General features: G+C 41.4%; 2 protein-coding genes across 5 annotated transcripts in view; one reads left to right on the forward strand and one right to left on the reverse strand.

Annotated features, from left to right (window-relative positions):
* Positions 1 to 134: 134 nt before the first annotated feature.
* On the forward strand, positions 135 to 13,704 carry usp42 (ubiquitin specific peptidase 42). 3 transcript variants are annotated; one of them, XM_061755155.1, is made up of 18 exons: positions 135 to 1,140; positions 2,607 to 3,105; positions 3,699 to 3,905; positions 3,998 to 4,108; positions 4,298 to 4,397; positions 4,512 to 4,579; positions 4,663 to 4,733; positions 4,835 to 4,917; positions 5,001 to 5,112; positions 5,201 to 5,341; positions 6,256 to 6,356; positions 6,856 to 7,024; positions 7,395 to 8,045; positions 8,249 to 8,331; positions 8,961 to 9,935; positions 10,966 to 11,258; positions 11,337 to 11,412; positions 12,248 to 13,704. In XM_061755155.1, exons 2-17 carry the CDS (start codon positions 2,868 to 2,870, stop codon positions 11,372 to 11,374), a joined length of 3,441 nt encoding a protein of 1,146 aa, XP_061611139.1. In that variant the 5' UTR covers positions 135 to 1,140; positions 2,607 to 2,867; the 3' UTR covers positions 11,375 to 11,412; positions 12,248 to 13,704. The 3 variants fall into 3 exon arrangements, with proteins under 3 accessions (XP_061611139.1, XP_061611140.1, XP_061611141.1); XM_061755156.1 differs by having other exon boundaries at positions 2,859 to 3,105; XM_061755157.1 differs by lacking the exon at positions 135 to 1,140 and adding an exon at positions 1,142 to 1,220 and having other exon boundaries at positions 2,859 to 3,105.
* An 83-nt stretch (positions 13,705 to 13,787) lies between these two features.
* The window catches only part of LOC133468899 (cytohesin-3), a 30,081-nt gene continuing 20,579 nt past the window's right edge, over positions 13,788 to 23,289 (reverse strand). For both annotated transcript variants that reach the window (XM_061755162.1, XM_061755163.1), the window contains exons 8-13: positions 22,699 to 22,847; positions 22,469 to 22,580; positions 19,334 to 19,410; positions 16,913 to 16,984; positions 16,673 to 16,827; positions 13,788 to 15,072 (exon numbers count right to left, since the gene is read on the reverse strand). In XM_061755162.1, the coding sequence (XP_061611146.1) occupies positions 15,000 to 15,072; positions 16,673 to 16,827; positions 16,913 to 16,984; positions 19,334 to 19,410; positions 22,469 to 22,580; positions 22,699 to 22,847 (638 nt within the window). In that variant the 3' untranslated portion in view covers positions 13,788 to 14,999. The remainder of the gene's footprint in view (positions 15,073 to 16,672; positions 16,828 to 16,912; positions 16,985 to 19,333; positions 19,411 to 22,468; positions 22,581 to 22,698; positions 22,848 to 23,289) is intronic.

Raw genomic sequence — 23,289 nt, forward strand, 5'->3', positions numbered from 1 at the left:
GGATAAATTATTTCCTTATACATGGTACCCATAAAGTATCTTTACAATTTAACAACTTTATTACAAACGCAAATGATTCCACAAATTTTATTATTTTGTCAATTTTAATCCCTCAGTATTTGCATGCAAGGAGAGGTACACATTTTGCCACATGCGTTTTGGAGATTTCGTTACGCTCCAGTGAAACCAACATTGAACATTTTGGCCATACTGTAATTCCAAAAGGTATGTTTGCCACAAACACAACACTGCTGATCACCTAAAAGAAGTGTGGTGGCAGCAGGCTGCTTTGGGGCTGCTTTTCTTTGGTTGGACATGGGGCCTCAGACAAGGTGGAGGGAGTTACAAATAGTTAAAAATAGCAGTTGGTGTTAGCAGAAAACCTTTATGCTTCTGGTAGAAAGTAAAAAAAAAAAATGGGTTGAGTTTGAATGTGATTGGTTAAATATCAACAAAGCTGCGTAATCATAAAGCACCACAGATTAGAGGGTGTGTGCACTTGTTCAACCACATTATTTCAGTTATTTTTACTTCCTCTCTGGATAAGATTTTTTTTCCCCCCTCAATTGAGATGTGTCGTCACAGTTGTATTAGTCACATTAAGGTTGGAAAAAAGTTTTGAAAAGATTGATCTTGGTCTCATTTTTTGTGCATCACAAAAATTGACATTTGAACAGGGGTGTGTAGACTTTTTATACTGCAAGGGTGAATGTGATTGAATGGTGTACCCTTGAGATTGCTGGTTACCAAGCCAGGGCATAATACCGCACTTCTCACTTTTATAAGAGAATCGATCGTTTATTCAGATACTGTATATCTGCTACAACGTCAGTCAAAATATGTTTCGAATCCATCAGCGTCATTTTTTTCAAGTTGATTTGTATGTGTGTAACGCGCACGGTGATGTTTGTGCGTGTACACAAAGGTCGGCGGCACGAACGTGCGACGGATCTTCACGCAACGCGTCGAACGCAAATCAAACCGCGGAAGTAGCCAATCACGGCTCTCGTTTGGGCCCAGGTACCCGGATGTTTCTGTGGACGGATCATCTACGTCATTGTTCACCGCCGGACGGACGCCCGCTTGGAAATAACCAATGGCTTTACAATCGCTACAAACGGGCTTTTAACAACATTCCAGGTGAGCGTCTCGACGCGTTTCGGGTCGAGAGGTGTTTCGACAACGCGGCCGCCGCGTTGCGGTGGACCTGAGCCGACCGGGTTTGTTGTGGGATCCTTACACCGGTTCTGTCATGTCTACTGGAGCGGCGCAGTGAACACACGGCGACCGGTGTCGAGCCCCTCCTTTCTGGGCTAGCTACGCGTTCGTTGGGGACCCCCCTTCCTCGCTCCACTCTTTAAAAGCATCATTATTATTATTATTTTCAAAAAGCCAAACCGTAATGTGTTCCGGGGATGGGAGGTGGTGGTGGTGATGTTCTCCGCCATGTCAGCCCCGTCCATCGTGCCAAGTCGGCTAACGACGTTAGCACGACGCGTTAGCTGCGTTATTAGCTTTTTTGCGCAACTGTCGCCCTTTCTATGGAGTTGGCCCATATAACGTTCACAGCGGTGCTTATTTTGGCTCGAAGCTACGTTTCAAAGTTGCTGTTGCGCTCCCGTAAGCAGGCACACATGTTTGCGGAATGCTTTATTGGAAGTGAGCGGCTGTGCGTGCTTGCAGGCCTAGCCGCAGCCAACGTGAGTCAGACAGTCCGTAACAGAGGAGTGGGAGGGAACAGCTGCTTCCCGACCAGGAAATTCGCCTTTTTTGTTTTTTTCACCCGGAGTAACTTTATTAAACGGAAAGTTCAAATTAACACTTTTTTTTTCTGCTTAACGGTCAACCCTTTGGGGAAAAAAAACAGTTTTTATGACGCCAAGGACGTTTTATGTTCGAAAAATGTCGTTTGTGGCGGGTTTTTGCGTGTGTGCAAGTGATCACATCCAGTATTCATACATACGAAAGTGAAATTATTTAACGATCTGTTATTAGTCATGGAGTCGCGATTGTTTTTGTGTATGACGTTATTTCTCTCTGGCACTTCATTGTGTTCCACGGAACGTTATTTATATATTGTAGTGGGTCCACAAACTATCTTGACAGTTTTAAGAACGCACAACAGGAAGAGGTGTATTCAATGAGGCAAAACCTTTAATACCTACTCATTTTGTAATCAACTTGTTTGCTATTGTAATACAGCACAGTGACTCGTGGTTAGCGCATCTGCCTCACAGCTTTAAGTTCGGGGTTCGAGCCTGTGGAGTTTGCTTGCTCTCCATGTGCTTGTTGATTTTCTGCGTTATTCTAGCTTCCTCACACTTCCAAATCATGCATGTCGGGTTCGTTGAAGACTAAATTGGCCATAAGTGTGAATGGTTGTTTATTTTACTGGTGTCAGGCAGAAACTTACTATGTTCCTTTTTCCCCCCCACAAATCTTTCCTATTGGTCACTGATCAATATTGTCAGTCCCCACGTCTTAGTGTAATTTTTTACAATTATTGACCAATCTAAAGTGTTGGAAATGGCTTGCCCCATTTGATGATGCAATATTGAATAAATGTGCGTTTTTGTTTTGTTTTTGTTTTTTTCTCCACTGAAAAGTGATGATTTTGAGATGAGGATTCTGCCCGATGCCAGCGATATGTCACCTACAATTTGGCTGGTGAGGTGACTGTACCCCGTCTCCCTCGCCCAAAGTCACCTGAAATCGGCTCCAACTCACCCGCGACCCAAACGAGGACAGGCGCTACATAACGTTAAACTTTAATTAGCCACAGACTCACTTGAAATATTTGAACAAAGCAGTGATTGTTGCTGATTCTAAAATCTTTCATGTGTTTCCCCCACCCGCAGCAATGAACTATGACCATTGTTGACAGATCCTCCGAAAATTCTGACCACGAGTCAGTCGGTTGCAAGAGATCCCCCTTCACCAGTGGAGACGGGATGGACAGCAGCTGTTCTAGCAGCTGGGCGGTGGGCTCCACCCTGCCCACCGACTCGCCACGACTGAAGGGTCCAGGGGGCTGCTTGGGCCCGACGCCTGGTGCTGTTATCTACAATAGTACGCCTTCCTCCGTGGACCGACCCAAAGAGCAAGGTAGGAGGTTTAGTACCTTATTTGTCCTTTTATCTTGAAGTTCTCTGATTAAGTATGTAGTATTGTATGTATATTAATATAACATTGTCAAGCTGTGCTCAAACATGACCAATAAACAATGTTTCACTATGGCAGGTGTCAACTCATGAATACCTGTTGGGTGATGACAGTGTCTTACCCTTGACAAAGTTTGATCAACCAAGAATGTAAATAGTTGTTTTGTTGCTCTGCATTCAAATGAAGCACCTCCTGGTGTTCATCCTTTTCGGATTTTGTTTTGGGCCTTCATTGCCAAGCTAAAAAGTGCAAACGGGTGATTGATCACTTTAACATGCACACAAATTGTGATTTGTTATTCAGATGAGTTTCGTGAAGGTGGTTTGCAGCAGCCTGACTGATGCATTGTCAGAAAGGCCGTGCTTTGTCTTCACATAGTTTTGCCAGCATCCCTCTTTTATTAGAACATTTGAAATATATGAACATGATGGCCCAGGGTCCTTTATTTAATAGGTAATGTCGCATAAAGGCGGGAACTGGTTAATGGGCTGCTCTTGAAAAATGCACAGTCTAATTTTCATCTGTTGTGTGTCCAGTGTTGTGCAGCGGCGACGGCATCGACGTGCCGCAGAAGGTCCTCTTCTCTCCCGAGCGCCTCAGCCTAAAGTGGAACCAGGTTCACCGCATAGGCGCCGGCCTGCAGAACATGGGCAACACTTGTTTCCTCAACTCAGCACTACAGTGTCTCACTTACACGCCCGCATTTGCCAACTACATGCTGTCGCGGGAGCACTCGAAAACATGCAAGTTGTATCTTCTTTGTCGTTCACATCACGGCCGCTTTCTTTCTCGCCACAGCCATGTGTGATGTTTCTCTCATCTGGTTCTGCCACAGGTCACGAGCCGGGCTTCTGTATGATGTGCACCATGCAAAACCACATCATTCAGGTTTTTGCTAACTCTGGGAATGTTCTTAAGCCAATTGGTGTGCTGAATGAGCTCAAAAGTAAGTTCTTTGTAAAAAAAAAAAAAAAAAAAAAAAAAAATTGCCTTTGCACAAAATGAACGACAGGAGGCGCTGTTTACCTGTTTATTTTCATGAATTTGGAGGGAACTCGTTTCAGGGAGGTCATATGTTTTGTTTATATATATATTTTATATGAATCCAGATTTGTTTTGTTTCCCCCCAAAACAGGGATTGCAAAGCACTTTCGCTATGGAAGCCAGGAGGATGCCCATGAATTCATTAGGTACACGGTGGATGCTATGCAAAAGTCCTGCTTACCTGGAACCAAGTAAGTTTGATCCTAAATTGAGAATGTGCCGTGTATACACACAGTAAATCGTAAGTTGTTGCATTTGTCAATTTATGCTCGTCAGTTAACCCTCTTTGCTCTGTTGTGTGACAGATTGGACAGGCAAACGCAGGCAACCACTTTCATTCATCAGGTATTTGGTGGTTACCTAAGGTCCAGAGGTAAGTTTATGTCATGTCAGTTTATGGTTCTATACTTACAGCATTTCTAATCTGATTATCTTTGGTTTGTGTTTCTTTTTCAGTTAAATGTTTAAACTGCAAAGGAGTCTCTGATACATTTGACCCTTTTCTGGATATCACTCTGGAAATCAAAGTGACTACACAGAATTATTTCCATCATTTTGCAGTGTGATTTATGTAGTTATATTCATTTCAAATGAAGGTATTTAACTTACAGATTGTCTCCCGTTGCAGATGGCACTCAGTGTCTCAAAAGCCCTGGAGCAGTTTGTCAAGCCAGAGCAGCTGGATGGAGAGAATGCCTACAAGTGCTCCAAGTAAGTTTCTGCAAAAAGATTTTTAAGGAGGCTGTTTTTACTTGGTGTTTTGCAGCCACTAACAAGAAAAAAAATTCTCCCAGGTGCAAAAAAATGGTCACAGCCTCAAAGAGATTCACTATCCATCGCAGTTCCAATGTGCTCACACTGTCTCTGAAACGCTTTGCCAACTTCAGCGGAGGAAAAATCACAAAAGTATTTACCAGTAACTTGATTCGCTTACAGAGTGCTTCCACTGCTTGTATGTTAATTTCCTATTCATCATCCTGTCTTTGCTCATCAGGATGTGAAATATCCCGAGAACCTGGACCTGCGGCCCTTCATGTCCCAGTCGCAAGGGGAGGCCCAGCACTACGGGCTGTACGCTGTTCTCGTCCACTCTGGATTCAGCTGCCACGCTGGACACTACTTCTGCTATGTTAAGGTACTAGCTCTACTGGCCAACTACTGTATTTTTGTGACCATAAGGGACACCATATTAAAAGGCGCAGTCTCAGTTACGGGGTCTATTTCTGCATTTAACACACACATAAGGCGCACCGTATTATTGGGCGCCGGCATGGTACGGTAGCATACATGCACGCTAAAACATACGATAGCATGCATGCTAGCGTATGTTTCTAAAAAGGCAGTTCGGTTGTACTTTATTGAAGTATTTAACAATGTCCTCACGTTATTTTTTGATCAATCCTCATCCACAAATCCATCAAAGTCCTCATCTTCTGTATCCGAAATGAACAGCTGGGCAAGTTCTCCATCAAACATGCCGGGTTCCCTCTCGTCATTGGTCAGTGGTCAGTCTCGTTGGCGGGGGGGGCTGTTCAGCAATGATGTCGGCGTTTTCCTGCTTCCTCCACTTGCGACCCATGGATTCGTTGATCTTGAATTCTCTCGCGGATGCTCGATTCCCATGTTCCCCCGCATAACTGACAGCTTGCAGTTTAAACTGTGCTTCGTAAGCGTGTCTCTTCGGAGGTGCCATTTTCGGGGGTCCTTAGCCAATATATACCTAGTACTCTTTCACGCGCACCCTTCCCCCTTTAACGTCCGCATGCTGTCCTCAGTCACGTTCGCCTTTCCTCTATATAAGCTGCGTGTCGGCAGGAAATGCTCCCAGTCAGTCAAGCGGAGCGCTCATCAAAGTCACACAACATTATTTACAGATTTTGGAACTCGGCGCACACTTAAGGCGCGCCGCATTATAAGGCGCCCCGTCCATTTTGGAGAAAATGTAAGACTTTTAAGTGCGCCTTATGGCCGTGAAAATACGGTAATTACTGATGGTCTAACTTTTTGGGCTGGTGTTAAAGTTGGTATTCCCTCTTTCATGTCTCCCAGGCAAGCAATGGTCAGTGGTTTCAGATGAATGATTCCTCTGTGACTGTCAGTGACATCAGGTCTGTTCTGAACCAGCAGGCCTATGTCCTTTTCTACATCAAGTAAGTAAACCTTTAACATCAACTGATTTATGTTTTAGTACTTGTTGCACATCAAGCGCTGCTACTCCCGAGTTCAGACTTCCTCTTTCATTTATAACCGCTTCATAAAACAAAAAGCATATATAAATAGATGTTTTATGTCTTTGTTTTATGGGCTGTTTTTTTTATTTTTATTTTTATTTTTTTTATATAAATTGTTTTTGGGACAGTGGCCTTCAGGAAAAGTACTTTTGGCCCTCTGTATGTTCCACATATATTGAGGACCATCAATATGCTACCATACCATAATAACTAATGTAAAGTGTTGTTAATGCCAGATTACCCTATATCCCCCCACTATATTATCGGTTTCAATAGCAGGCAAACATTTGTATTTATTTTTTTACTAAATATGTTGCTTTAGTACCCTTCACATCTTGCTTTTTCGACATGTCTGTCTTCTTGCTTTCGCTCTGTTTCTGTCTCGCGTCTCATTGGTTATGTTGTGTTGTTTCACAAGGTCCAGTGATGGAAAGAAAGAAGGGGACTATTGTCACATGACCCATAACTCTGCTGTACCTGGTCAGTCGTCACCCAGACCAGTGGCGATACCCCGCATCAACACCGCCGGCCACCACAACAACAACGTCTGCTTCATTGGACCGCAGCTGCCCCCACACATGGCCAAGGTAATGTTGATCTCCAAAACAACATCACGATTATCATGACCAAAATTATCATTATTGTCGGTATCACAATATTACTGAAATAAATCCAGACAAAATGACAGATACACACTTCAAAAACAAAAACAGCTACCCTATGTACACCTTAACTCTTTGGTTCAAGTTGGCTATATTGAAGTTATTTAAGGATTTCTTGTCCACTCAAGAACTGTATCCTGATGTTTCCTGCATCAAGGCTCAAGACGGAGCTTTGTCACTTCCTCGAAGTCTAAAGTCGGGGTTACCTGCTCTCTCGGGCTCATTTTCCCCGTTTTCCTGAGCTATAGTCGCATTATGTAGCCAGTGTCTGACCAAGTTTTTGTCCCCTCCGCAGAACTCTCTCCACATAAATGGGAATGGATCTTTGAGGGATTGTCCCAAGCCCAGCACCAGCAGCAGTGTTACGGGAAAACCGAACCACGGTGCGGCCTCCTCGTCTTGCACATCCCACTCAGCCAGCCAGGCGTCAGTGATCCCAGAGCACGACAAGCGCCTGAAGCTGTCGTTCTGCATCGGCCAAGGCAAACAGAATCGCCCCACCTCTTCCTCGTCCTCTGCCAGCGGCTCCTCCGCCTCCTCGTCCTCCAGCTCTTCAGCCGCCTCCTCCTCCCAGTCTACCTCAGATGCTCGCTTCATCCCACGTCAGCTTAACCACGTAAACGGCACGGCGCGCAGTAACGGGGATCACCAGGTCGGAGGCAACGGACCGTCGTCCTTGGTTCCGTACAGCCAAGAGCTCTCAGAGGAGTCGGACCAGGAGAACGGCGGATCCCTGGATAACGGCTGCTCAGTCAAGAGTCACCTTAATGGAGACAAAAAAACGAGGGATGAGTTTGCCAAGGCTCCCCCGGCAGCCAATGGGGACTCTGAAGCGCACCACAATGGCAACGGTTTGAATGGAATTACACACAGCATATCGAAAACCAACCAAAATGGACACCGTTATGGACTTCAAAAAGTCAATGGACATAATAGTGCTGAAAGAGTAAGTTATACTTTTCCTTTTTATTACGTCTTTGTAATGAGTTCCAATGTGCGGTTCCACACCACTGGAAATTAGAACCACAAGATTGAAATTTAAAAAACATCAATGACCATCAAGCTGATGATTTTTTTTGGGGGGGGGGGGAGGTATAGGTATGTTGGCATCTATTACTATCATTAAAATGCCTTTTTTGTGCCTTTCAGATCTCAGACAGTAATGATGGAAGATTGTCATCGGAGGGGACTTTCACTGTGAATGGACTGGACACTGACCACTTTCAACCAAGGTAGCTTTTCAATACAATTGAAGCATCACAATTTGCTGTCACCATTAACATTGATACAGTATAAACAATAAAATATCATTTTAAACTCATTTTACAACATTACCCTTAAAATTAATTGTCGACAGATGATACTGGAAGTGTATGAGTAATTGAAGCCTTCTAAAATGTTTTAGGATCGCCTATATTAGAAGTTTAACCATGAATATAGTACAAACTATGATCCCAAAACACTTAAAATATAACTTCAAACATCGGATTTGATTATTTTTTTTTTTAAATGCACCGTAAGTGCATGTGTAAGTAGGTCAAAAGTGGTGGCATGGTGAAGACTAATTTCTGCTAACAACTCAGGCTAAACTTAGCTCCTCCCTGACATGGAAAGCTTGTCTCTCAGTCAAGCTGTAGTACTTCAACATACTTCCTTGACACCAATTCTTATTTAGAGAGTCCTTAGGCGGCATCTTGAAACTTCTCAGGGCGTTTCAGAAAGAGCACGAATAGCTGAGGATAGTTTCCTCGAAAAAAACCATGACGAGCGAAACCTGCAAATTTTGTAATTGCTTATAGAATATGCAGGGTTCACTGTAGTCCCGTCTTGACCTTTGCCTGTCTTGTTCTCGTGATTGCAGCAAAGAGGCGTCCCAGGCTAGTTCTGTTCAGAGGATCCAACCTGCTGCCAGTGAAAGCCAGCACATTGCTCCTGATGTAAGGGCTACACGTCTGTCCGATCCCCCGCCTCAGCAAGCAGCCTGCGAAGCAGCGGCCGCTTCCGCCAACAAGATCCATTCCTCCACATCGAGCGAGTCCGCATCCATCAGCCCTGCAGCCTTACCCACCTCGCCAGACTCCTCCCACAGCACCAGCGGCACGTGCGCGGTTCTACCGAAGGTTCCCGTTCGCACAGATGAAGTCAAAGACGTACCGCTGACCAGTGGTTCATCGGCAGCAGCCTCCGAAGGGCGTGCGGATGTGAAGGAGCAGCTCCAAGCCGGTCCCGCTTCCAGAGGCTACGAAAGGCGGTCGTCTCGGGAAAGGGGTCGAGACAGGGTGTACTCGTCCGACTGGAGCAGGGACAGAGACGGTTACTTCAGGGACAGGAGTCAGGAGCGGGACGCGAATCGCTACAGACGGAACTACAGAGACCACCACTACCACCACCGCTCATACAGGGATCCGGATTATTACTATCGGGACTGGGAGAGCGAGCGTCGCTGGGATCGGACCGTTCACCACCCCAGGGAGCGGGACCGCGACCGGTGCTCACACCACTACCACTTCTATGACCACCAGCGATCCAGGGAAGAGCGCGATTACGAACGCTGGAGCTACGGCCACCGCCAGTCTCACGGCCGCTGGAGGCGGCAGCAGGACGGTCGGGAATTTCGCGGGATGAGGGACGACGGCAGGGAAGGGGACAGCTACCCCTGTAAAGACGCTTGGGCGTCGTCCACCACGCGAAGCAGGTCGCCGCATCGGAACGCTCTTCCGCTGTCGGAGGAACAAAATCATCGAAGGAGCGGTCGCTCGGAAGAGCGCCACAGCAAGAGACACAAAAAGAGCAAGAAGAAGAAGTCAAAGGATAAAGAGAGATACCGTGAGAGTGGGTGAGTAATTCCATCTGTGTGTCGTAACTACACTTTATCTTGTTTTCATTACTTGTCCCACTAGACCAGGGCTGGGCAAACAAACAGAAGGGGCAGGTCATCAGTATATAAAAAAAAAAAAAAAAATTATAATACTAATTTCATTTATTGTAATTAGTAACTGTAATTATAATTAATTGACCAACTATTTAATAAAATAAAGAATTACCATTGTTTATGTACTGTTATTGTATTATGTAAAAAACAATTTTATGACTGAACTAATGCATGCAATTTTTTGTTTTGTTTACTTATGAATTTAAAAATGTTAATTTTAGGACTAGCTTAGATTTTTTGGGAATTATTTTTAAGATGCATTTTTAAAATTAAAAAATTAATATTTGATAATTAACCTTTATTATTAGTATTTCATGTAAAATGTAAAATATTAATATAAAAATGTATTTCAATAAAATAGAGCATGCTCATTGTTTATAATTATCATTAACCAAGATGTTTATCTAACAAAACTTTATGTAAAAAAATATATATATAATTAATTAATGGATTTTTTAAATTTGTATTATTGAATAAAAAAAAACATGTTTGTATTTCATGTAAAAATGTTTACACTAATAGTAAAATGATGCACTGATTTTTATGCACAATTATAATTATAATGACTTAATATACACAAATATTACAGTATGGAATATTGTTTAATAATAAAATACTAGATGATCATTTTTAAAAATTGAATATAGTTTAAAAATGTAATTGTACTATTTTTCATTTCATTGGTTACAATAAATCAATTAACCCAGTACTTACGTAGATGAATGAATGAATACTTTTTAATTAATGCCATTTAGGAAAGACTGACTAAATGAATGCAACAAATGTTACAGGCCTCTTGATAAAGTAAACGCTTGACATGCCGGATTACAGAACAGTGGGCCGTATGTGACCCCCGGGCCCCTCTTTGCCCACCCCGTGTACTTGACTCAATGTTGCTCGCAAGGGTAATTAGCTTTTTTGAATCTCCCGTCAGGGGCTCCGACTCGGACCGAGGCTGTGAAGTCAAAAAGAAGAAAAAGCGGCGGCACCAGAGTGAGCAGCGCAGCCCGGACGGCCGCAGCCACAAGGCTCGCAGCAGCGAGGAACACGAGTGCCGCAAACGGCGCCGCCTCCAGGACGGCAGGCACGGCAAAGACGACTGCTCCACGGAGAAACGGCGCCGCCTCGACGACGACGTCAGCCGCGATGCCGCCGGCCCCTCGTACAGCACCTCCCCTACCGCGCCTGCACACGGGCCATTTCACAGCCACCTTAATGGACACACAGGTGGGACACGCTCATTATCGGAAAGTAAACATGAAGTCTGAAGTAAAAGGCTCACAATTTTTTGTTTGTGTTTCGTAGGAAACGGTTACAGCCAAGCCAGCGTTGTCTCCCATTGATGGTCCAGCGTACTGAGCAGTACCATGAAGCACTGACCGTGAGTGGGCAGTTAGTACATGTACTACATAAGTACTAAAACAAACATAAACTCATCCCTTTACATCAGGTGTGGGCAAAATATTAGTACAAATGACCCGCTCTGTTCTTTAATTCTGTCCGCTGAGCGTTTACATTATCAAGGGTCCTGTAATATTTGGTGCCTTAGTGTAGCGGTCCGTTTCTAAATTTGGTCAATTCAAATGCATTTTCTGTTTTTAAATTCCTTTAGCCCATGAAATAATTTGCACATGAATACATTTTGAAAAATAAATACTTTTTGTTTTATTAAATAATTGGCGGATATTATGTATGATTACATCAATGATAATAAAATAACATTATGAATAATAAAATAACAAATGAGGAAGCTTTACTTTATTAAAATAAGCACGTTTACATAAAATATTAAAATATAAATACAATTAAATGGCTAATTAAGTAGGATTAAATTTTAAATGATAAAATAACAAATGGGCATGGTTTATTATATTAAAATAAACAAGCTTACCTAAGATACAAAAATATTACTAAAATAAAACAAATCTATTTTAATTGATAATTGGCTAATTATAATGAAATTCTATATAACATTTTATTAAACGTTTACATAAAATATTTGTAATATTAAAAAATACATAATTATTTCATTAAAAAGGTTTAATTGTAATTACAATATTTACAAATAATAAACGATGACCTTGAACTATTTGAAATCCACATGGTTTGGATGTTTATTTTAAACTCGTGTGTGTTTTGTGGCCCTTTAGCACAAATATTTTCCACCCCTGCTTTACAGCTTATATTTGACTTTAATGCTTCTTCTCTTGTTCCAGAACCCCCTGCCCAAATATACAGCGGAGGAATGATTCAACGACATGGTGCTTCATTGAGAAATAATTGTATTTTTACCACATGTCAAGTGTTTTAAATATTCACTTTTTAAAGCATCGATTTAGTTGCAGTAACTCTCCCACTCCTGTCGGACGTGAACGATGAGAAATATTAATATATACATGTACGGAACACACAAAGCCTGGAGCTTAAAACATCTCAACTGCTGCTCAGTGGAACTCAGGACTTGAAAACTCATCATCATCCACTCGCTTCATGTTAAAGGAAAACCCAACGCTGCTGAAAAGAAGTTTGGAAGGTCGCCACGTGCGTAGATGATTTTGAGTTTTCTTCATCTTCACCACTGGGAGGGGCAAATTGGTGGGAGGTGTGGAATTTATGAACAAAACCAACAAGCAACGCTTGACTCACTGATACCTCCACGATACCCTGAACTGACTTGAGCACATTTCCCTGAGTTTTATTTTCAAACACACGCTGGTATTTTTCAACTTGTTTTGCTTTTTCTCTAAGTCATTCCTTTCTGTCTCTCTTTCAGCTCACAATCTGTTTTAACGAAACTGAAAAGAAAAGGACAATATAATAATGCTGTCGGACCATTTGTATTGCTTATTAATGGAGAGAAAAATCTGATTTGCGTCTTCTAGCATCATAAGGAATACTGTGAATTTAATTTTTCAACTGTACTATCAGTTACTTTTATATATATATATATATATATACACATAAAAGTCCTGCATCAGGATTATAAATGGATGTTGTTTTGGTTTATTTGTTTTTAGACTAACTTGTTAATTCTGCTCATATTGTCTGGACTAAAGTCAGCCATGAGTATGGATTGTGTTTTGTTTTGCAACTTTTTGACAGAAGTTGAAAACTTATTCCTTTTAATTTAGCATGTTAGCATTTATACATTGTACAAGGTAAATGCCTTAAAATACATTTTGTTAATGTCAGAAATTGTACTGTTGTCTTTGACTTTTTGGTTAAAAAAAAAAAAATGCACTGAAATAGCTGGAAAACTGATGGAAGGGATGAATTCAAAATATTTGGGAGGGGCAGTGGGAAATTTGTTTTACTTTTTACAAAATAGATATGTAATATCCATGTGTACACCATTACAGTAAATAAGCACTTAACTGAATGCAACCTGATAAACATCTGTTCAAAGGTCTAGTCATTTTAGAAAAAAAAGAAGCCCCGAGAGAATCTCATGGCTTATGAAATAACCAAAGAACTGCTCAGCGGTCATATAATTATTTTTCAAAATCCTGTAATTTTTTTTCTGTCTTTTTTTACACCCCCGTCATCTGTTTGCATCTTTATCGTCCTGTCATTTACACACATCATCATGATTGTAAATTGTTGAACTAAACCGTGAATTAATGGGCATTCAATGACTTGCAAACTATATAAAAACAAGGAAAAAAAACCATTATGTACATCATATACATGCAGATTGTAAAATGATTTTGTTAAAAGAAAATAAATTACAAAAATAATCACAAAGGTGGCGCTTCATAAAATGTTAACACAGCTTTATAAGAAGCGATGCTACTCAAAAGACACCCAATAATAGTAATACAGTAGTGCAAATTATTCTTAATCTGCTAACCAATATTCCAACACAGGGAATATGCATTTTCCACAAGTCAAATACACTACTCACAAAAAAAGTTTGAGACGCTCTCCTTTCGTTTGGAATTCCAGGATGAACCTAATATGCACTTTACAGGTGGGCTTAATTTGACCTCAAAACGTTTGGAACGTACAGTTATGCTTTCAGGTACAAGTTTAATTGGTTCCGTGACCACACTTGTAACTCAAAACCCTCAAATCATCCTACCCCATTGTAATGAATGGCAATGCCATTAATATGTTCCAGCCCCACATTTTTCTCCTTCTTGACCACCAGGGGCAATATAGTACAAAGAAGAGTTTCACAATGACTCGGAAGCTGCAGTAATATCAGTCATTCTTCGCAAAGGCTAAATAATATATGCATGTGAGTGTTACGTCTTACATGTGTTGCCACACTGTGTTCAACTACCTGCAACATCAGCACTAGTTTGGTTAGCCTGTCTATGGCGTTTTGCATTGTGCGTTAGCATTAAGCTATCAGACTTCCCTCACCAAAGTTATGTGGTTGTTTGAAGTGCACGCATAATAATCTTTGCTTTTATGGTTTGTTTGTCAGTAAACGTCAACTGGGAGTGGCAATAAACCGCTTGAATTGTCTTTTTGGAAGAGTTGTCTGCAGAACTGCTGCTTATTTAGAAGTGAGTTGTAGCAGCAGCGTTTGTATCTGAAATTCTGTCTTGGAAGTCAAAGCAAAAAAAAATCGGCCGAACATTTTAGGTTCATCTTGAAATTTCACCCAAAAGCCAATATCCCAAACTGGTTTGGGGTTGCGTATTCGTCTAAAGCTACGAATAAATCAGTCCGTTTTGCATATACAAATCAGACCAGCTGATTAATTAGCTTTGAGGCTTCCCATCAGGACAGAATTGTTGAGAGCGACGCCCTCCCCGCGGAGTGAAATAGATGCAGTTCCTTGTAAAATCCTGCTCAGGGTGCCAAAGTTCCTCCTTCCTAAATGTTGCACAAAGTTGCTTCTTCTTCATAGCTTTCAACTGAGAACTGATCCACAGGTGAGTTTTTAAACGGGGCTGGATTCTGCTCGCCTCGGACCTGGCAGTGATGCAAAGGAGAGACTTTGAGAGAGGCCTTTGGTTATTTTTTATTGGCTATCCTCCTCTTTCTGGTGGCCAACATGTCGTAGAAAGGATCTCTGCTGATGCTGGCCCTGGGAAGATTGGACAGAAAACATTACTGCGCAGTGTAATTACATTGTGTCCAAAATAAGTATGCTTACATTATCAAGTTCACGTTTAGAATGTTTTTGCGCAGTGTAGTAGTGGCTCATGTATGTGATTCACAGTTCTGAACATAGGAACTCCACACAGTAAGGCCCGAGCATAGATTTGAACCCTGGACCTCATAACTGTTGAGACAGACATGCTAACAACTAGTGCACTGTGCAGCTAAGTATTGACGCTTGTCCTATCTTGAATGCCGCCATGTGGCCGCACAGCCACTGAATTCATGTAATAATCATTACATTGTGTTCTAATCAGATTTTTTTTTTTTAATTAATTTAAGCATGTGTGTGGCAACATTAGAGAGCACAGGGGGTCTGTAATCAAATTTAGAGCTCTGAAATTCCATCCATCCATTTTCTAGAGTACTTGTCCTCATTAGGTCACATTAGGGCGAATCGGAGTAGCTCGGGGGAAAAAAAACAAAACACGCAAGTACCTCCACATGCTAACCACTAGTCCACTGTGTTACCCAGCTCTGAAATAAATTAGGAAAAATGTAGCGAGGAAGAAGATGAGGGAGATGATCTATGACCACTCAGTTGTAAATTAGCTTCAAAGTAGGAAATAAAACAAATGATTTACAGCCACCTACTGTACTTCCACATACTTTGTTCTTTAATCTGTCCCACCGAGCATTTCATTATCGAGTCCTGTAATATTTCCATTTGCATTACTTAAACACTTTTGTTTTAATCAATTACATTTAACATTTTTTATTGATGGTATTATTTTCACCAAATCAGTTAATTTAAATGTATTAGCTCATTATTTTTATTCAATTATCTCATTACATAACACATTAATTTCATGTGAATATTAATATAAAATGAAATATTATCTATGGCAAGTATTTTTTTCCTAAATTATTTGATTCAATTGTATTTGTTGCATTAAGAAAGCATTTTTACCTCTAAAATTGATTAAATGTTTTTTTCACTTTTGATTCATTTATCTAATTCAAATATGTGTTCATGGATTTATTGTTAATAACAAACAAAAATGAAAAAAAAATATTTTACATATATTTTAATTTTGGTAAATTATTGCTTAATTAATTCTAATTACATTTAATATAAATACAAAGGCCTGTCTGTCCAGTGAAAACATCAAATGTAGCACAAAAGTTTGTCCTCTCCAGATATAGGGCACATACAGCACGCGTGTGTGTGTGTGTGTGTGTGTGTGTGTGCACGCGTTGCATTGCGTGCGTGTGTGTGTGTGTGTGTGTGTGCGCGTGTTTGTGTTCACTAATCAAAAGGAAGTGAGCTTATCCAGCAGAGCAAAATCACCTCGGTGTGTTATCTGTGTGAAAGTGTGAGAAACAGACTCCTGTTTGGTCACCGCTGTGCGTGTACGTGTTCCACTGCGCGTTTGTGTTGGATATTCGTCTCACACACACACAAACACACACATAGGTGCAAGTATTGTGTCATCGTCAAGGTTACCCACGAGAACCCGACACGTGGGATGTGGCTAAGTGCCCCATCGGTGTAAATGGATCCACACAAACACAGACGCGCTCACTTGATGGATTTGATCCATTCCTCCTTCTCCTCCGGCGTGGGGGCCGATATCCTGTAAACAACGTGGTTGCCCTCGACGACCCGCCCGTCCGCTTCGGTTTTGCAGGCCTTGATGACCTGGCCTTTGTGGTTGGGGTTGTAGAGCTCAAAGCAGTTCTAGCACACATACCAGAAAGCCAACACCGTGTGAAGAACTGTCTCAAAACTTTACAAAATCTAAGGATTGGATGTGTTTCCTTACTGGTTTCCTGGGCTCATCCACCTCTCGGATGCTGAGGTTCTCCAAGGGGATAATCCCACGGGGCTCTTTATCCTGGAAAGAAACATCATCGTTAACTAGCCAGTAATAACATCATTAAATGGAATGTAAAGAATTAAATCATTTTTGCTTCATGATTTCATGATTTTATTCAGTGGGGCTCCTTCTGGTGTGCGTGCCATCGGCCACTTGGAGGCAGTACAATATATATGCACACACACGTATACACGAAAAAGACGGTCACAACTGCTATGTAAACTGCAGTAATACAGTATTACTCATTTTTTTTGCAGAGGATAAAGAATATATGCTTGTGAGTATTGTTATATTGTCTATATACATAAGTTGCTGCACCGTTTGTGCTCAAATAAAAGTTGTTTTAGGGTTATAACGCTGCAACATCAATGCTAGTTTTGTTAGCCCGTCTATGGCATTTTGCATTGTGTTTTAGCATTAAGCTTGCAGACTTTTGGCAGACAAAGTTAAGTGGGTTGTTTAAATACACGGTGTGTGATTCTCTTTGTTTATTATTTAATTTTAAAGTCAACTTCACCTGGGAAATAATAGTTTGAGTTTTTTTTTGTTTTTTTTTTAAGAATCTTTCAATTTCTGCCAAACTACTGCTTGTTGAGAAGTTCACATTTTTTTTGTTTTTTGTTTTTTTGCTTTAGTTTATGGACAGCGTGCACATATGTTAATCAATATCAAAAGACAGATTAGCAGAAATCTTTTTTCCATCTATAGTCCAGTTGGTCTCCCTTGAAAAATGGCTGCGCCAACAATGCAATGCTAAATACAAAGTTTGGAGATACAATTAGGTCCAGAAGTAGTTGCAATGTGACCGAGTTCTATGATTTTTGCTTTGATACACCGCCGCAATAGATTTGAAATAGTACCATTAAGATGTATACTGTAATTTACTTTCAATTCAATGTTCCGTGACGCTATTCAAATAAAGTTGAGCTGGATTTCCTGTACACGTTTTGCCGCCCTTCTTTTATCCGGAGCAGAGAAAAAAGTGTGGAAGCGACACCTCGAGGTGGCTACTGAAGTGTTTTTCTTGTTCATCCTGGTCACGTAGGGGACAGCGCCCCAGGGAGACGTAACCCTACGCTTTCCATCCTCCTGCTCGTGCACCATTATATCAACAGGGCCAGATGTGTACGTGCGTGTGTGTGTGTGTGTGTGTGTGTGTGTGCTGACCTTGAAGAAGAGCCCTCCATCCTTCATGTCATGGTAATACTACTGAGGGGGCACAGGAAGGGGAGTGTATGTATCCTAGCTAACATTTAATGTTCACAGTTGTGTGTGTGTGTGTGTGTGTGTGTGTGTGTGTGTGTGTGTGTGTGTGTGTGTGTGGTGGGGGGGTGTTAGTGGGTTGTCCTCACAATGCCAGGTGTGTAGTGACATGCAGCGGGTTGAAGCACTTTCCACGGGGCCAAATGTGCAGTGTGTAGCGTGCGGATTTTCCCCCAAGAGAGCTGATGTTGGTGTGAGGTTCATTTCGGTCAAAGAGCCAAGCTGGGCGGCAAAAACCTTTTAACTTAAAAGTACATTTTGTCTTTTTTGCCTTCTTCCGAAATTTCAATCCTGCTGTGGAACTGAAAGAGAATTAAGTACGACTCGTGAATAAAATCCATGTCATGTGGTTTTATAGTGTAATGGTTATCACATCTCCTTTCCGCGCAGAAGGTCCTGGGTTCGATCTCCAGTGGAGCCACAGATACTCTTGTTGTACTGATTTCCACCCTCGGGTGTCACAGAATTTACAGCTTGAAACTATGAATGTACTGGGCCAGCTTGACCCACTAGAAATAGAATCGGGGTGAATGTGTCCCACAAACTAAACCAAGTTTCACACCCCTTCTGTGCTTGAAAAGCTCAGTGGCCATCACATCTGCTTTACACGACATTTCGATCCCCAATGGAACAGTTTCATTACTGTAGTTAGCGTGTTCACTTTGATAAGCTTAACCGACACGTCACATTTTGTGTAACAATTGACGCTGGATTCAGCCGGTTGGCTTAGCCTGGATTCAGAGCAGAAGCAAAGTGTATCAATGTCTACATCGCTGACGTCAGGCCAAAAACCTCATTTCTCCAAATTTGGCTCATTTCGTATTTTTCACAAATCCATAAAATATAGCTTTGGCCATGCGTAATCCCCAGTGGAACCATGCTTATTATATTATATTTTATGTGTTAACTTTATTTTGTCAAGTTTATTTGTATAGCCCATAAGCTTAAGGTTCTGGGTTCAATCCCCAGTGGAACCAGTGTCTGAAATGTATATATGTATGTATTTTTTTTAAAACCTCATCATTGCAAAACTCAAAGGTAGCCCTTGAGCACAGACGTTTGCCCACAGGAAAATTTCGCTGATACGGAATTGCACATACTTACGGTTGTGTATTCAAAGTAATACAGGCAGTTGTCAGTCAGGATGAACCACCTCCTCTTCCACGTCTTCACCCTGCCGCCTGCACACAGCGGAAAAAAACGAGAACAAAGACTCAAGTACCAATTCCAGGTGAGCAGGTGGATGTGTGCTCGCACTACAAGAGGCTATTATACTGAAAGCTTTCATTTAATATACTGGAATCCTTTCACACGTAATATCATGGACTAAAATGCTTGCATAATTTATTGAAATCCTCTGACACTTAATACTGGAATTCTCTCATTTAATACACTGAGATGCTCTCATATTTTACATTAAAATGCTCTCACATATACTGGAATTCTCTCATTTTGAAACTAAAAGCCTCTCACACATCATACTTAAATGTTCTCACACTTACTGAAATACTCTCAAATACTACACTGAAATGCTCTCACACATTATGCTGAAATTCTCTCATTTAATATACTGAAATATGGATTTCATTCGCGTTTGTGATGGCATCTGACTTGGAGGCAGAAGTGACAAGTTGCATTTCTTCGCTTAAAGGAAAAGTCCTTTTGTCAAGACACGCAATCCCGCCTAAAAGTAGATTATTTGGATTAGTGGGTATTCAGTGATGTAATTAACCTGCATAATACAAAACAACATCATGGCTTAGTGCTATGCAGTCTGTAACATGTCTGCTGCAGACTTAACAGACTGTGCACAACACAGCCGTTAAACTGATGTAATCAATATGTAATGTTCACTTGACCCAGATTTTTCTACAGGATGGCAAGAAATCAACGTTATTTATATGAGCAAAATTTTGGTCTGTTTGCAGTTTTTAGTAAGCCCATATTTAAATAAAAGTCTTCTCCAACAGTGCAATTTTAGTAGCTTTAGTAGCAGTTGAAATTCTGGTGAAGAAACATTTGTGGGTCAGGCCACACAAATAACAAGAACAACAAAAACTGAAATGCATTTTGCGCTATGACAATTTTAGCCAATTACAAGCCCAAATATGTCTTATATGGAAATGGCCCAACGACACTGCCCAATTGTCGGAAAGGGGAATTGGTTACCAATATCTGCTATGTATAGCCGATATCTGCGAATAATTGATGCACACACAAAAAGGTTGATAATTTCCTGTAGAAGCCACAAGATGGCGCCAAAAGCACTTTCTTCCCCCCCTTTTCGTCAAAGCTATGGCGTGACTAAATGAAGCTCCCCCCTAACTTCAAATTAGGTGCGTGGCACTAGGATGCCAACAGATGGGGGCAAAGCAAAATGTTTATATGAGACACGGATTTGTCCTACGCACACAAACAGTGAATAGACGATTTTTCAGCGATGGATAGGTGGCTAGGTTCCCCACAAAAATTGAGATTGCCTAACTGCGACTATGCAGGGGCCATAAGATGCTGCCAAAGCCCTGTCTATATAGGAATTGGTGAAAAAGAAGTATGGTAGATTGATACTGAACATCTTGACTACAACACTAAGATCTTTGTTAAATTAGGGAGGTGCCACATTTAGCCTGGGATGTTAGCGGAAGTTACGTCGAATGTTCATTTTTGAAAAATTCAAATAATATGTAAACCATTTATTTTTAGGGGTAATGTTATAAGATGTATTTCAAATTATATTAAACTGTTCACTGAGTCATATATTGTGTGGCATAATTAAGGTTTAAACTACGAACACAGGTAATTGTTAAAAAATTTAAATAAAAAAAAAACTAGCGGGAGGTCTCAATTATTCGCAGTTTTCCGCTATTTGCTAACGAAATGTGTTTTCGAAAACCTTCCCGGCTGGAAAAACTCTGCTTTTCACTCTAAATCCAATTTTGGTGGCCGTTGACAACTATTGAGTGACCCCTCAGATGTGAGGTCTTGTGCATTGCTGAAGTCTACTGGCTCCCACTGGACACTGGATGATAGATTGAAACACAGCAGGATGCTCACTCCTCCTATGGTGCGCTGTATTAGTATTTATCATACTGAACTGGAAATAGCGACAGGAAAAAGGAGCGATTCATTCATCCAAAACAATCCTCAAACCGAGCGGCGTCCCCTCTGATGGAGTTCAAATGAAAATGGAATTCAGTGATGGGGGGAAAAGCGGGACCTAACTTGCTGATCTGGCAAGCGTGGCTGGCAGAGGACAGAAAAGCCAGAGCCAAAGAATGCAGATGAAAGGTGGGGGACGCGAGGAAGAGGTGGTGGAGTGGAGTGGTGGGAACTTGTGAGGCCAGCAGGGCAGGACCAGAGAGGGGAGATAATCAAAAGGGGAGAAGGTCTCCATTATTTCTCTACATAAGCAACTGCACAGCAGTGGGCGCACATTCCCCACTAGTCCATTCACTAAAAGCTTCAGCATGAGTACATGTTCTGACAGACTGCAGAACTGGATGGGGCAAAGGAGGTGGTCTCTAAAAGTACAAAAGAAGAAATGACCCAGTCAGAGGACCTTTTGTCCCTTTTTTTAATGCAAGATTTAATATCACCGCTAGTAATAGTTTCGACTCGTGTTTGCCATCTACGTTTATAATGTGGCCTCCTTGTCATTGGCCTTCATATTGTCACATAATGAAAAGCCTTAAGTTGATTAGAATGGCGCTTCCCCGTGGTTAGTAAAAGGCTAAGGTGAAAGAACGGCACTTTGCATGTGTGCACCTCTTTTCACAATGTCAGTGTGTGGGTCGGCCTCCTACAGAGCACAGTTAATGACGTCTAACACTGAATTGTAGACAACATTACCATTATTGAGATTATTCCATTATACCTGCCCACTTGGTTTTTATTGTAGCATTTTGTGATACTTAAAAACAAATATATATATAAAATAGGTGAGAAAACGGGGCAACATTTTTCCATTTTACATTTCAATTACACGTTTAAAAGCACGATCAGTCTCATGGGTTGGAGATGTGTTATTGTGTTTAAAGTGGTAATATAAACAAATAAACAAGTGGCAAGTGTGTGCTGAATCCCGTTGAACATGAGTTTGAATTTGATTGGTTAATTCTGACCACAGCCACATCCCCAGTTATAAGAGGGTGTGCACACTTGTGCAACCACATTATCGTGATTCATTTAACATGTCGATAACTTCATCATGAAGGGCTGAGTGAATGTGAGTGTACGTACCAAGCTTTAAGAGCCAGCCTTCTCTGTCGGGGTTGAAGAACGTGTGCGTTAGATCATTCCCGTCATCCTCCGGGATTTTAAATGGCTCGTTTTTGATGCTGTCGTAAAGATTCTGCAGAACAAGGAAAGGTGGACGCTATTCATCAGAGTAGAAAACTGCAAAGAAGAGGCTCATTTACGACGGGAGAGACCACCGTCGTAGGAAACCCCTCCGAGCGACAAATCCTCACCCTGAGAAGCTCCTCTGGCAAGTCTCCTCCTTCGTTGATCCCTCTGTTCATGGAGATGAAACGCTCCACGGGGGGCTTGTCTCTGACGTTGGGGTTATGCAGGCTGGTATTCAGCATGATGATAGCAAATGACAGCACGTAGCAAGTGTCTGGAAGCAGCGTTACAATATTCCAATTTATTATAGATGGGCATTTGTGGCCATGGAAGCCTCGTAGAATTTACAGCCTTAGTTGTACCGGCTGTAAGACAATGCGGTTTGGATAATCACATACAGGTGGATGGATTCATTCGGTATTTGTCTTTTACTCGTCTTCAACCAATTAGTGATTTTGCATTACTATCAGTCTCAACAAGTACTTATAGAAAAACCTTCTATTACCCATTATTACAGAGTATGAGAATTTAGATATATAGCTAGTTAGCTAGCTAGCTAGGATAGCAACATATAGCTAGCTAGATAGATAGATAGATAGACATGTCATCTATAAACAGATAGATGACATGTTTTCACAACAAAACGCTGCAGCAGTTTCCTTTTCATTTTCTGTAGAATTACCTTTTAGTGAATAATGATATGTGCAAATGTACGT

This window comes from Phyllopteryx taeniolatus, chromosome 19 (genome assembly GCF_024500385.1).
Source record: "Phyllopteryx taeniolatus isolate TA_2022b chromosome 19, UOR_Ptae_1.2, whole genome shotgun sequence".
NCBI classification, from domain to species: domain Eukaryota; kingdom Metazoa; phylum Chordata; class Actinopteri; order Syngnathiformes; family Syngnathidae; genus Phyllopteryx; species Phyllopteryx taeniolatus.

Bases quoted from the DNA above. Each gene is read 5' to 3' on its own strand.
- usp42 (XM_061755155.1), top strand. From the start codon at position 2,868: ATGACCATTGTTGACAGATCCTCCGAAAATTCTGACCACGAGTCAGTC. The intron at 4,918-5,000 runs GTAAGTTTCTGC...AAATTCTCCCAG, and splicing joins AATGCCTACAAGTGCTCCAA to GTGCAAAAAAATGGTCACAG. The intron at 11,259-11,336 runs GTGGGACACGCT...TGTGTTTCGTAG, and splicing joins CCACCTTAATGGACACACAG to GAAACGGTTACAGCCAAGCC.